Below are 12533 nucleotides of genomic sequence, written 5' to 3'. Positions count from 1 at the left end.
AACAGTGAACAGACACTGACCGTTGTGTCCACCACAAAGCCGTATCTCCCTCCTTCCTCTCCTTCTCCATCGCATAGCATTCTTCTCTCTCCTCCAATCAGCGTTCTATAATTACCGATAACCCCTCCCCCCTCTCTTTCGCATCCGTCACCACGTGATCATAACCAGACCGGTAACCTGCTGCTGGTGGGCGCAACGCAGATTCCAGAGAAATGAGGAGGCGAGCGCAACAGACAGACTCACTGCGCGTCTGAACACAACTACGAGGGGAGCGCTTGTCAAGGAAGCCCGTGGCATTTCTGGATATTACTAGGACGTATCCGTATCGAAACCGAGTGATATAAACAGTATTTGATTCAATTCCTTCCACCAACCCCTTTTTTCCCATCTTTATTTTCTCTCCTCATCGTTGAGCATCCTTCCTCTACCTGCCTGCCCGTCCTCTTTCACTGGTTTACCTGGCTAACTTTCCCCTTGACACCATCCCACACACCCTCCATTGCCCGCCCCCTCCCCCCACCAGACCTTTTCACTCGAACCCCCCTTCATATTGTAGCTGCGCCACCTCGAATCGGGCGGAACCCGTTGGTTACTCTACAGCACTTAATGGGGCACGCTTTCTTGCACGGAAGATGTCCCTTTCTTGGTCACTGAGCGCCCCGGTGAAACAGCCAACGTCTGGACCGGAGTTGTTGGTGCGTGTCTGCCTCTTTTGCCCAGCTCGCTTTTGTTGTCGGGGTGCGCCGCTGAACTGAGATGGGTCTATCGGTGGCGGCGGCGGCACTACAGGAGCCCCGACGCCCGCACCAGTGGAGCCGGACAGTAGGAGATTGGGTCTGGATCACCGTCGTTTCGTTTTTAGCCACTTTACCTGTAGAGCAACTTTGCGCTTTCCCGTCATCCCTCAGCGACTGTCAGACGCCTACCGGCTGGAACTGCTCTGGTAAGAAAGCCAAGGACTCGGGGGCATTTCTTTGGGCTACATTATCTCCCTGATAGTCTGTTCTGTCAGCCTGTTCCAGATGTTTGCATTGGTACGCAGGGCGCCTGATAGTTTTTGTGATAACGGTAATAAAAGTCCTAATGTATATGGAAATTTGGGGTGGACAGGCTAATAGATTATCGAAGGCATTGTCTGCAAGTAGCATCGTTTGGGTTTTAGAGTAAAACATTATTCCAAATAGCCAAGGAGTGAGTATGGTCATCAGCCCTCGAGAATTTCAGGGTTGCCTAAAGGTCCCATTATTTTATAATACGATATGGCTTTTTCATCGACAACATAAACATGAATTTATTCGCGTTTTTTTTCTGATATACCAAAGTGGCACATTGATGTAACTGTCCATGAAATTAAATGTTTACCTTTCTTGCATTGTTTAGCTTATTAATCAAGTAATTAGCCATATTTGGCTATTATTATAACTATCCTATTTTATTATTATTAGTCAATGTTGTTGCGGAATAATTTGCGCGGTGCAAAATTTTGAATTGCAGTTATTTCTCAACATGAATTCCTCAAGTGATGAACCTAAGTGCCACATTCTAGTTTATATTTTAGACTCCCCAAGAGTCTACAGTGGTCTGAAATCCTCCTATACACTTGGAGACATTGAAAGAAGTGTATGTTTGATTCATTTTAATAACTCATGAATAACGTATTATTTCTTAACTTGTGAGCAATTGGAAATGTCACCAAAGACAATATTTAACCCATTGCACGCACGAGAATGCATTTATTTGTTCACTATAGGCTGCTACAAACCATTTAAATTGTGTAATCTGTAGATTACCAGAATACATGTAGCCTATTTGTCTGTTCTTTAGCCTACTGTACGGCGAAATATAACATTTTCTTTTAATCTACCTGGCGCTGTTCCGTTACCTGCAGGAGTTTCATTTAGTGCTACCCGGAAGATGAACCTTACTAATTTGTTTTATAGCCCGGTGTAATGTAAACTTGTTTTCCATTTTCTGTGCCAAACAGATAAAAACATGGTCGCGAGGCTGTAAAGCACGTCTGCGCGAAAGCCTGCCTTTGTAAATCATCTGACTGTGCCGTCGTAGATTTTCTGTCGCATTTCTAAATTTGAATCCTAAAATAGCCTCAGCCCTTTACCCATCATTTGAGAACAGTAGGCCTGAGTGCTAGAGCATTATTCAATACCCACTGGTTTTGCATCGTGCAGTTGTCACTGTTATTTAGCCTGTAGCTTACATAAAATGCAACATGATTGTGATGACAATTTATTATTTTCGTTAATCCATACACTTTGACCTGTAGCCTTCAACTCATTTTCCTCATAAGCATATGAATGTACTTGAGAAAAGCACTCTCTACTAACCCCCAGTCCAATTACCCATCAGGTTGCCTATTATCACACAAGAAATGTAGATAAGCAAATAGACACTGGATTTGTATTGTTTAGCAAGAATATTCTAACAAACTATTCATTTAAGTGGAAATGAATGCAGAGCACTACCTGCAAATCGTAGGCTTCGAAGTCTGAATGCTTTAAAGCCAACATTAAATATTTGGCCAACATTGCCAGAGTAACAGGTTACGATGGTCATCTTGGGACCAGGGGACTAAATATGCTATACTGAATGCGTTTTATGTCCCATTTACTCAGCAAGTGAGGAAAGGCTTGGGATGCGTCCCAAATGGCACCATATTCTCTATGTAGTACACTACGTTTGACCAGGGCCCACAGGGCTATGGTCAAAAGTAGTGCACTATATAGGGAATAGGGTGTCATTTGGGACATATGCTTGGTAGCGAAGCTATTACTGAACCGCTGTAGATAATTAGGTCAAAGCTCTGTCGTTTATCAACCCCGGTTTGCATCCCTCGTTCCTTTCTAATGATATGGACTAGACTTGACTTAAGAGACTTATTTTAGTCGTATTGCCTTTTCACATCCTGAATGTCTATCTTATTAATGGATTCATATAACTAGTTCCACTTAGTTTTTTAGGGTCTAAACTTTGTGACTGTGGTGTAGTAGCAATGGATTGTGTGTGTGTTCATAGGCCTAACCAACATGGTTGTGAACGTGAATGCGTTGTTGTTGTTGATGATGATGAAGAGTAGGTGTCCCCCACTCAAACCCACATGATCCTCTTAGGGGGCTGTGTCTGAGCTTTTATCCCTCCCAACATGAAAATGTAACAAGTGACACATTGTCCATTATGAACATGAATGGTAATCCTCAATGATGCAAAACACTGAACCCATAAATAGCAGCTGGACTCAATGGAAGCCGCCTTCCTCGTCATGGTCTATATAAACCAATGATATAATGAATGGACGTTTTCAACACCATGTCCATGGCTGCTTTGACATGACAGTGAAAATACTTTGATTGCAAAGCAGGAAATGCATTAGTTGCCCTCATATCCTTCTTTAATGGTAATATAAATAATAATAATATATGCAATTTAGTGAAGCTTTTATCCAAAAGGTGTGTGTGTCCCTGGTGTCAAACACAAATTGTGTCTATTGGTGCAGGTTATTATCGTGTAATTACCATTTTACCATGTCAATTCTGATTTTAGGATGTTCTTATCTTGAAATACCCGTGACACAGTCTTCAACAGAGATTGTGGACTAAAACAATATTAGGAGAATAAACAGTATGTTGTTAATTCCATCAACATGTTTTTTTTTTATTTGTGTTCATAGCTAGATCTAAATTAAGTTACATCTTTAGCAACTGAGCTGTTTCCCTAAAGCAGTAAAACACTGTTGCTCTAAAACTCACCAACGAAACGTAACTCTCTGTGAATATGAAATCATTGGTTTAATAAGCGGCAACGTTTGCAGATATTTCCACAAGCTGGTGAGACTCTCTCGATTTATACAGTCAGTGTTTATATTGCACTTCATTAATAACCACCATTGTAAAAATACATAAAAAACATTGAATGCGAGAAACCAGATCCAATAGAATTATCAGTGGCCCAAGGTCAACAGAATCTCTGCCTCTGAGGATAGAGGTGGAAAATCCTTCTCTTCACAAGCTGCCCTACATACATTATACACAGAAAAAGATAGCTGAGATCAGGAGATTGGGAATTATGTGACGAGAAAGGCCCAATATCTTCTAATCGAAACAGAATAAAAAATTGCTAGGTTTACAAATGTAGGATCTTAATTTGATCATCCCGTTGCAGGATAACTTCACTGCTATGCAGGAAATGTAAAATGTGCAGTTTATTTGCGGTTTAAATGGGCTTCTGAAGTTTGTTTCCATTTAGAAATTTCAGACGTGATTTTCCCTTACAAAAATGTTTGTTAATTATAATCCACATAATTCACATTTCCTGTTGCTGCAGGATTATTTTCATGCTGTAGCAAACTGACTGAAATTAAGATCCTAGATCTGTAATTGTTGACTGCTTGCCTCCAGCAACCTTTCAAACAGGCCTTTTAAGATGTATAAATCACCATATATTAACTCATGGCCATGACCTGAGTTCCCCCTTTCATTTACACATGAGAGATCAGAAAGAGTGCTCTTGAACACATAAATCCCCCGCTCTTTGCAATGCTTGTTACCACTAACAAGCAATGGTTCTCTTATAGGAGAAACAATTCAAACCTGTAGCCAGGACCTATGACATACTTGATGTAAGAATGAGGTCAAAGAAGAGTCCTACCCTTGCTGTTGTTCTGTTCTATATTTCTAATTCATTCCTTACATTTTTTTTACCAACACAAGGCTTGAAAACAGGGAATGTCCTATAGAGCTATCTGGCTCTGTGACAGATGCAGTTCCACGTATGTTGGTGACGCATTGGACTGTGGAGAAATTGCTTTGGGTTGCATAAGTGCTTTGCTTGCCATCTTAATAGTTGGCATATAAACATCACCTTTTGCATATTTGATGTTTGCCAGCTTGTTTTGGTAAATTATTTAGTTCACTGTAATCTCCTCCTTTAACAGTGGGTGGGGCATAGGAGGTACAAATAGTCTTGGCCTCTGACATGGGATATTTTGCAGCTAAGAGCACATTAGGCCTGAAGCAATATACAGATGTAGGATCTTAATTTGACCAGTATTGTCACAGTGTCACGCCTTGGTCTTAGTATTTTGTGTTTTAGTTTATTAGTTAGTCAGACCAGGGTGTGACATGGGTTTATTTTGTATTGTAGTTTCATATTGGGGTTTATAGTAGTTGGGATTGTAGCTGATTAGGGGTGTGTGTGTTTAATAGGTTTGGCTGCCTGAGGCGGTTCTCAATCAGAGTCAGGTGATTCTCGTTGTCGCTGATTGGGAACCGTATTTAGGTAGCCTGGTTTTCGCTTTGCATTTTCGTGGGTGATTGTTCCTGTCTCTGTGTTAGTTTCACCAGTCAGGCTGTAATAGGTTTCACGTTCTGTTTGTTGTTTTTGTATTTATTAGTTATTCGTGTATAGTTTGTTCGTTTGTCTTCCTAATAAACATGAGTAACTTACACGCTGCATTTCGGTCCGACTCTCCTTCAACAAAAGAAGAACGCGTTACAGAATCACCCACCAAACACGGACCGAGCAGCGTGTCAACAGGCAGGAGCAGCGCAAAGAGGAGCCGCGTTTTAAGGATTTCTGGACATGGGAGGAAATCCTTGACGGAAGAGGACCCTGGGCTAAACCAGAGGAGTGTAGCCGCCCTAAATTGCAGCAGGCGAAGAGGAAACAGGAGCTACACGAAAAGCAACAGAAGCAGCTTCAGTGGGAGAGGCTACACCATTTGGAGAATTGGACATGGGAGGAGGAACTGGACGGAAAAGGACCCTGGGCTCAGCCTGGTGAATATCGCCGCCCCAAGGAGGAATTAGAAGCGGCTAAAGCGGAGAGGCGCAAGTATGAGGAGGCAGCATGGCGACGTGGATGGAAGCCCGAAAAGCAGCCCCAAAATTGTTTTTGGGGGGGGCTATCAGGGAGTATGGCTGCGTCAGGTAGGAGACCTGCGCAATCTCCCTGTGCGTACCGGGGGGCTAGAGAGACCGGGCAGGCACCGTGTTATGCAGTGGTGCGCACGGTGTCCCCAGTGCGGGCGCATAGCCCGGTGCGGTATATTTCAGCTCCGCGTATCGGCCGGGCTAGATTGAGCGTCGAGCCTAATGCTATGAAGCCGGCTCTACGCATCCGGTCTCCAGTGCGTCTCCTTGGGCCGGCTTACATGGCACCAGCCTTGCGCTCGGTGTCTCCGGTTCGCCTACATAGCCCAGTGCGGGCTATTTCTCCTCGCAGCACTGGCAGGGCAACCGTGAGTATTCAACCAGGTAAGGTTGGGCAGGCTCGGTGCTCAAGAGCTCCAGTGCGCCTGCACTGTCCGGTTTATCCAGTACCACCTCCACACCCAGGCCCTCCAGTAGCAGCTCCCCGCACTAGGCTTCCTGTGCGTGTCCTCGGCCAAATACCACCAGTGCCAGCACCACGCATCAGGCCTTCAGTGCGCCTCGCCTGTTCAGCGCAGCCAGCGCTTTCTCCCTCTCCTGCGCTGTCGGAGTCTCCCGCCTGTTCAGCGGTTCTAGAGCCTTCCTCCTCTACAACGCTGTCGGAGCCTCCTGCCTGTATAGAGCAGCCTGAGCTGCCAGTCTACAGGGAGCAACCAGAGCTGTCAGTCTGCATAGAGCAGCCAGAGCTGCCAGTCTGCATGGAGCAGCTAGTCTGCATGGAGCAGCCAGAGCTGCCAGTCTGCAAAGAGTTGCCAGTCTGCATGGAGGTGCCAGTCTGCATGAAGCAGCAAGAGCTGCTAGTCTGCATGGAGCAGCTAGAGCTGCCAGTCTGCAAGGAGCTGCCAGTCTCCATGAAGCCGCCAGAGCTGTCAGTCAGTATGGAGCAGCCAGAGCCGCCAGTCAGCATGGAGCAGCCAGAGCCGTCAGTCAGCATGAAGCAGCCAGATCTGCCAGTCAGCCAGACTCTTTCAGATCTGCCAGTCAGCCAGACTCTTCCAGATCTGCCAGTCAGCCAGACTCTTCCAGATCCGCCAGGCAGACAGACTCTTCCAGATCTGCCAGTCAGCCAGACTCTTCCAGATCTGCCAGTCAGCCAGACTCTTCCAGATCTGCCAGTCAGCCAGACTCTTCCAGATCTGCCAGTCAACCAGACTCTTCCAGATCCGCCAGTCAGCCAGGATTCGCCAGTCAGCCAGGATCCTCCAGTCAGCCAGGATCTGCCAGATCTGCTAGTCAGCCAGGATCCGCCAGTCGGCCAGGATCCGCCAGTCAGCCAGGATCCGCCAGTCAGCCAGGATCCGCCAGTCAGCCAGGATCTGCTGGATTCTACTGCCTGGCTGGGCTTCATCTCAGTACTGGGCTTTTTCTCAGTACTGGGCTTTTTCTCAGTACTGGGCTTTTTCTCAGTCCCGAGCAGCCCCTCAGTCCCGAGCAGCCCCTCAGTCCCGAGCTGCCCCTCAGTCCCGAGCTGCCCCTCAGTCCCGAGCTGCCCCTCAGTCACGAGCTACTCCTCTGTTATGTGGGGTCCTGGGTGAGGACTATTCGGCCATGGTCGGCGGTTAGGGTGGATTATCCATGGACGCGAAGGGGAGGAACAATGACATTTGTGAAGTGGGGTCCACGTCTGGAGCCGGAACCGCCACCATGGACAGACGCCCACCCGGACCCTCCCTATGGTTTTGAGGTGCGTTCGGGAGTCCGCACCTTAGGGGGGGGGGTTCTGTCACGCCTTGGTCTTAGTATTTTGTGTTTTAGTTTATTAGTTAGTCAGACCAGGGTGTGACATGGGTTTATTTTGAGAATCAGGTGATTCTCGTTGTCGCTGATTGGGAACCGTATTTAGGTAGCCTGGTTTTCGCTTTGCATTTTCGTGGGTGATTGTTCCTGTCTCTGTGTTAGTTTCACCAGTCAGGCTGTAATAGGTTTCACGTTCTGTTTGTTGTTTTTGTATTTATTAGTTATTTGTGTATAGTTCGTTCGTTTGTCTTCCTAATAAACATGAGTAACTTACACGCTGCATTTCGGTCCGACTCTACTTCAACAAAAGAAGAACGCCGTTACACACAGCAAAATAATCCTGCAGCAACAGGATTTTAACGGTTAGCCAATAATGTTGTTTGATGAGTGGTTAAACTATAAGCTGGCCAAAATGAGGCTGCATGAAAAGTGCAATACTGTTAATATAACTGTGTGTTAGTGTGGGTTTTCAGTGAATTTATGTAAATCCGAAGCTCATCTGCAATTCTCAGCAACAACAGAGTGATCAAATTAAGATCCTACATCAATTTGTTATGTTGTGGAGGTGCCGGTGGGGCTCCAACTAGTGTGGCTCTGGTAAATAATGGCCTGATGGAAACAAAGCACACCCTCACATGATTGGTTCATAGTTCAATGTCGACATTAGCAGCTCACAATCTGTGAATGTATATATGTATAGGGATGGGTATTTTCACATAATTCTGGTTTAGGCATGCTTGTGAGTGGTTAAGGCAATGGTTAGTGTAGGGTTTAGTATATTAACACGTCTGCATTCGACCAACTACCACTTGTGGCCTACAAGTCCTGTGCGTGAAGCGCTCAGCCACTCCTCCCACCTACCAACCTGCTCACCAATTCCTGTAATGACTATTGCTGCATTTTCTAAGAATGCCAATATGTTAAAAGACATACAAATTGACCCTCCCATAGACTCGCTTCGAGGCAAGCAACACTGAACCATGCATGAACGCACCAGCTGTTCCGGACGACTGTGTGATCATGCTTTCTGAAAGGCTGGTCATGGCTCACACAAGTGTAGGCAACCACATCTGCTATGATGATCCTCAACACTGAGGCCCCTCAGGAGTGTGTGCTTAGTCCCCTCCTGTGCTCCCTATTCACCTACGAGTGCGTGGCCAAACACGACTCCAACACCATCATTAAGTTTGCTGACGACACAAAAGTGGTAGGCCTGTTCACCAACAACGATGAGATAGCCTATAGGGAAAAGGTCAGAGACCTGGCAGTGTGGTTCCAGGACAACAACCTTTCCCTCAATATGAGCAAGACAAAGGAGCTGATCGTGGGCTACAGGAAAAGGCGGGCCGAACAGGCCCCCATTAACATCGACAGGGCTGTATTGGAGATGGTCAGGAGCTTCAAGTTCCTCGGTGTCCACATCCCTAAGGACCTATCATGGTCCAAACACACCAACACATATTTTGCATAGGTCCCCAGGTCCTCAAAGTTCTACAGTTGCACCATCAAAAGCATCCTGACCAGTTGCATCAGTTGAAGTCGGAGGTTTACATACACTTAGGTTGGAGTCATTAGAACTTGTTTTTCAGGCCATCCCAAGTGGCGCAGTGGTCTAAGGCACTGCATCGCTGTGCCTCTAGGGATTCTGGGTTCAAGACTGGCTTCATCACTGCTTGGTATGGCAAGTGCTCGGCATCCGAACACAAGGCGCTACAGATTGTAGTGCGAACGGCCAAGCTTCCTGTCACCCAGGACTTCTATACCAGGCAGTGTCAGGAAGGCCCTATAAATGGTCAAAGTTTTTATCCACCCTAGTCACAAGGTGTTCTCTCTGCTACCATATGGCAAGTGGTACCGGAGCGCTAAGGTTCCTGAACAGCTTCTACCCCAAATCCATAAGACTGCTGCTATTAATTAGATGTTCTGCTATCACCCCCTACCTATATGTGCATAGTACTTCAGTCAATCACCTAACCAAACCTACATGTACATATGACCCAATCTACCTCATACCCCAGCACACTGACTCGGAACCAGTACTCCTTGTATATGGCTTGTATGTAGCCTTGCTATTGTTATTATATTGTGTTATTATCTTTTTATCTATTTGTTAATCTTCTTACTTTTTAACTGTACTTTTGGGAAAGGGCTCGTAAGTAAGCATTTCACGGTAAAGTCTTCACTTTTTGTATTCAGCACTTGACAAATAAACTTTTGATTTAATATAATTTGTTTCCTTAGTCTTTTTTGCAGTTAGCAAATGTTAGCTACAAGCAGCTCACCGATTCATATTGTTCCCGAAGGCAGTAGTGTATCACAGGGTCAAAATACACTGAGCAACAACGAGAACTGTTACTGCTACTGTACCTGAAATTTTAGGCTGGACCAACCCATAAATGTCTGTCAGGGAGACACAACCTCAAGCCTGCACATACTGTATGAATTGTACCTTTTAGTTTTCCAGGTTGGGCTATATATTTGAGTCTTGTTAATTTGTGATTTTCGAGAAATCCAAGAATGTCTCAAAAAGAAACACGGCAAGTTCTGAGATTCAATGTCTTTTGGAAAAAAAAAGTTTCTCATCCATTCTTTTTTTCAGAGAATACGTGGATTTGAAATACTTTCAGCATAAAACTGTGAGAACACCAGACACTTTCGGCTTCACTACTGAATGTCCTAGATGTTGGCAGTCTGTAGCACTGACTGTGTCTTTGAGTCTATGGCTTTGGGTCTGACTGTGCAGTAATTTATCTGATTATGTAACCGCTATGACTGTGACTTGCTTTTTGTGTCTGACAGTCAGCAAAGCACAGCTATTGAGTCTGTATTCCTATCTGGTATCTATTTGACTCTTTGGTCCACATTCATTCACAGATAAATGCAGACTGCACTGCGGGTGCACTCACAAGCATTAAAACCACCACACCTCACAAGCTGTAGAAACTAGTTGTCATACAAGCTTTCCCCTCACCCTTACGGACTTTGACATTAGATATTGACACATAACCACACCTGTCCTTATAGTTGAAATCTGTTTCGGTGAAACTGCCACGTCCATTTGCGATATTACGAAAACGTTACTCCAAACATGGAACAATGGTTTTTTTTCTTCCATCGAACATCATTGTACATCACTGCACGCGGGATAATACAGCAGAGTATGTATTGCAATTGTTTTTTGTTTTTTTACATCGTTGGATGCTCATCTCCTTTTCAAAAACAAAACAATAACACATTGTCTGGGGTGGATCTCAGCTTTACAATACAAAACATTCTGACTAATACTACAGTGGGGTTTACATTCATTTGAGATTGATTGTTACTGTCTTTGTGTCTTCATATGAAATGTACTATTTCATCAATTTACAGTCAACAATTGAAGTGTAGTAATTGCTCCCGCAGTATATTTGAAATATTTATCTTTCTATTATCATGTTTATCTTTCAAGATGTTGTCCTGCAAACAGTTGGGGTTTTTCAAGGGAATTTTTCTACAATTAACTTGTCTGTTTAATATGCCTATACTGTATATAAACATATGTACAGTACTCCTACGCTGAGTTATATATTATTTCATATATTGATCTTAATGTGGTGCCATTTCTAAAGGCAGTTTATTGCATTCCAAGAGCTTTTTTTGACAAGTAGGATAAATTACCTCTAAACTCCTAGGGCTCTGCTCATGTGTCACATTTGACACCTGCTTAGTAAATCCTTATGCAACTTGCATGCCATGTATTCATACATATTACCCAAGGAAACACAACTTGAAGTGATTTAGGCTAATTGTTTTCTGTCAACGGTAGAAGAGAAACAGCTCCATCTTTGAGGGCGGGTCAAGTTTATGTTTCAAAGGCGTGTTTTTGAGGTGATTGTGGACTACTTAGCAGATTTCAAGATGTATGCTATTTTAGGAAAATTTTGTTGAAATTAGCTGGTGCTATTTTTCCCATTTCTTCTGTAAATTCTGGATTGCCTATGGGCGATTCCCCACGAAACTAGAACCAAAAAAGTCTATGAACATTTAATCAATAGAAGGTTCCTTTGGAGGAAGGATTGTTGACATACATTTGTATCTTAAAGCATAATTGAGAAATTATTAATTGAAGTTGGAACATTTATGACATTTCGGCCATACCAAGGCCTCCTTTAAGATAATGTTTCATCTGTTGGTACTACAAAGCAAAAATTGGTGTCATATGACATACAGTCGGGCAAAAATGTATTTAGTCAGCCACCAATTGTGCAAGTTCTCCCTCTTAAAAATATGAGAGAGGCCTGTAATTTTCTTCATAGGTCCACTTCAACTATGACAGACAAAATGAGAAAAAAAATCCAGAAAATCACATTGTAGGATTTTTTAAATGAATTTATTTGCAAATTATGGTGGAAAATAAGTATTTGGTCACCTACAAACATACAAGATTTCTGGCTCTCACAGACCTGTAACTTCTTCTTTAAGAGGCTCCTCTGTCCTCCAATCGTTACCTGTATTAATGGCACCTGTTTGAACATGTTATCAGTATATAAGACACCTGTCCACAACGTCAAACAGTCACACTCCAAACTCCACTATGGCCAAGACCAAAGAGCTGTCAAAGGACACCAGAAACTAAATTGTAGACCTGCACCAGGCTGGGAAGACTGAATCTGCAATAGGTAAGCAGCTTGGATTGAATAAATCAACTGTGGGAGCAATTATTAGGAAATGGAAGACATACAAGACCACTGATAATCTCCCTCGATCTGGGGCTCCACGCAAGATCTCACCCCATGGGGTCAAAATGATCACAAGAACGGTGAGCAATTATCCCATAACCACACCGGGGGGACCTAGTGAACAACCTGCAGAGAG

General features: G+C 44.1%; 1 protein-coding gene across 1 annotated transcript in view; it reads left to right on the top strand.

The window, feature by feature from the left end:
• The first annotated feature begins 202 nt into the window (after positions 1-202).
• LOC135547087 (tomoregulin-2-like) overlaps positions 203-12533 on the top strand; it is a 147107-nt gene continuing 134776 nt past the window's right edge. The window contains exon 1 of the mRNA XM_064975739.1: positions 203-943. Within this exon, the coding sequence (XP_064831811.1) occupies positions 757-943 (187 nt within the window). The 5' untranslated portion in view covers positions 203-756. The remainder of the gene's footprint in view (positions 944-12533) is intronic.

Source organism: Oncorhynchus masou, chromosome 10 (genome assembly GCF_036934945.1).
Source record: "Oncorhynchus masou masou isolate Uvic2021 chromosome 10, UVic_Omas_1.1, whole genome shotgun sequence".
In the NCBI taxonomy this organism is placed as follows: domain Eukaryota; kingdom Metazoa; phylum Chordata; class Actinopteri; order Salmoniformes; family Salmonidae; genus Oncorhynchus; species Oncorhynchus masou.
The sequence above is the reverse complement of the archived record's forward strand: the minus strand, read 5'-3'. Positions and strand labels throughout refer to the sequence as shown.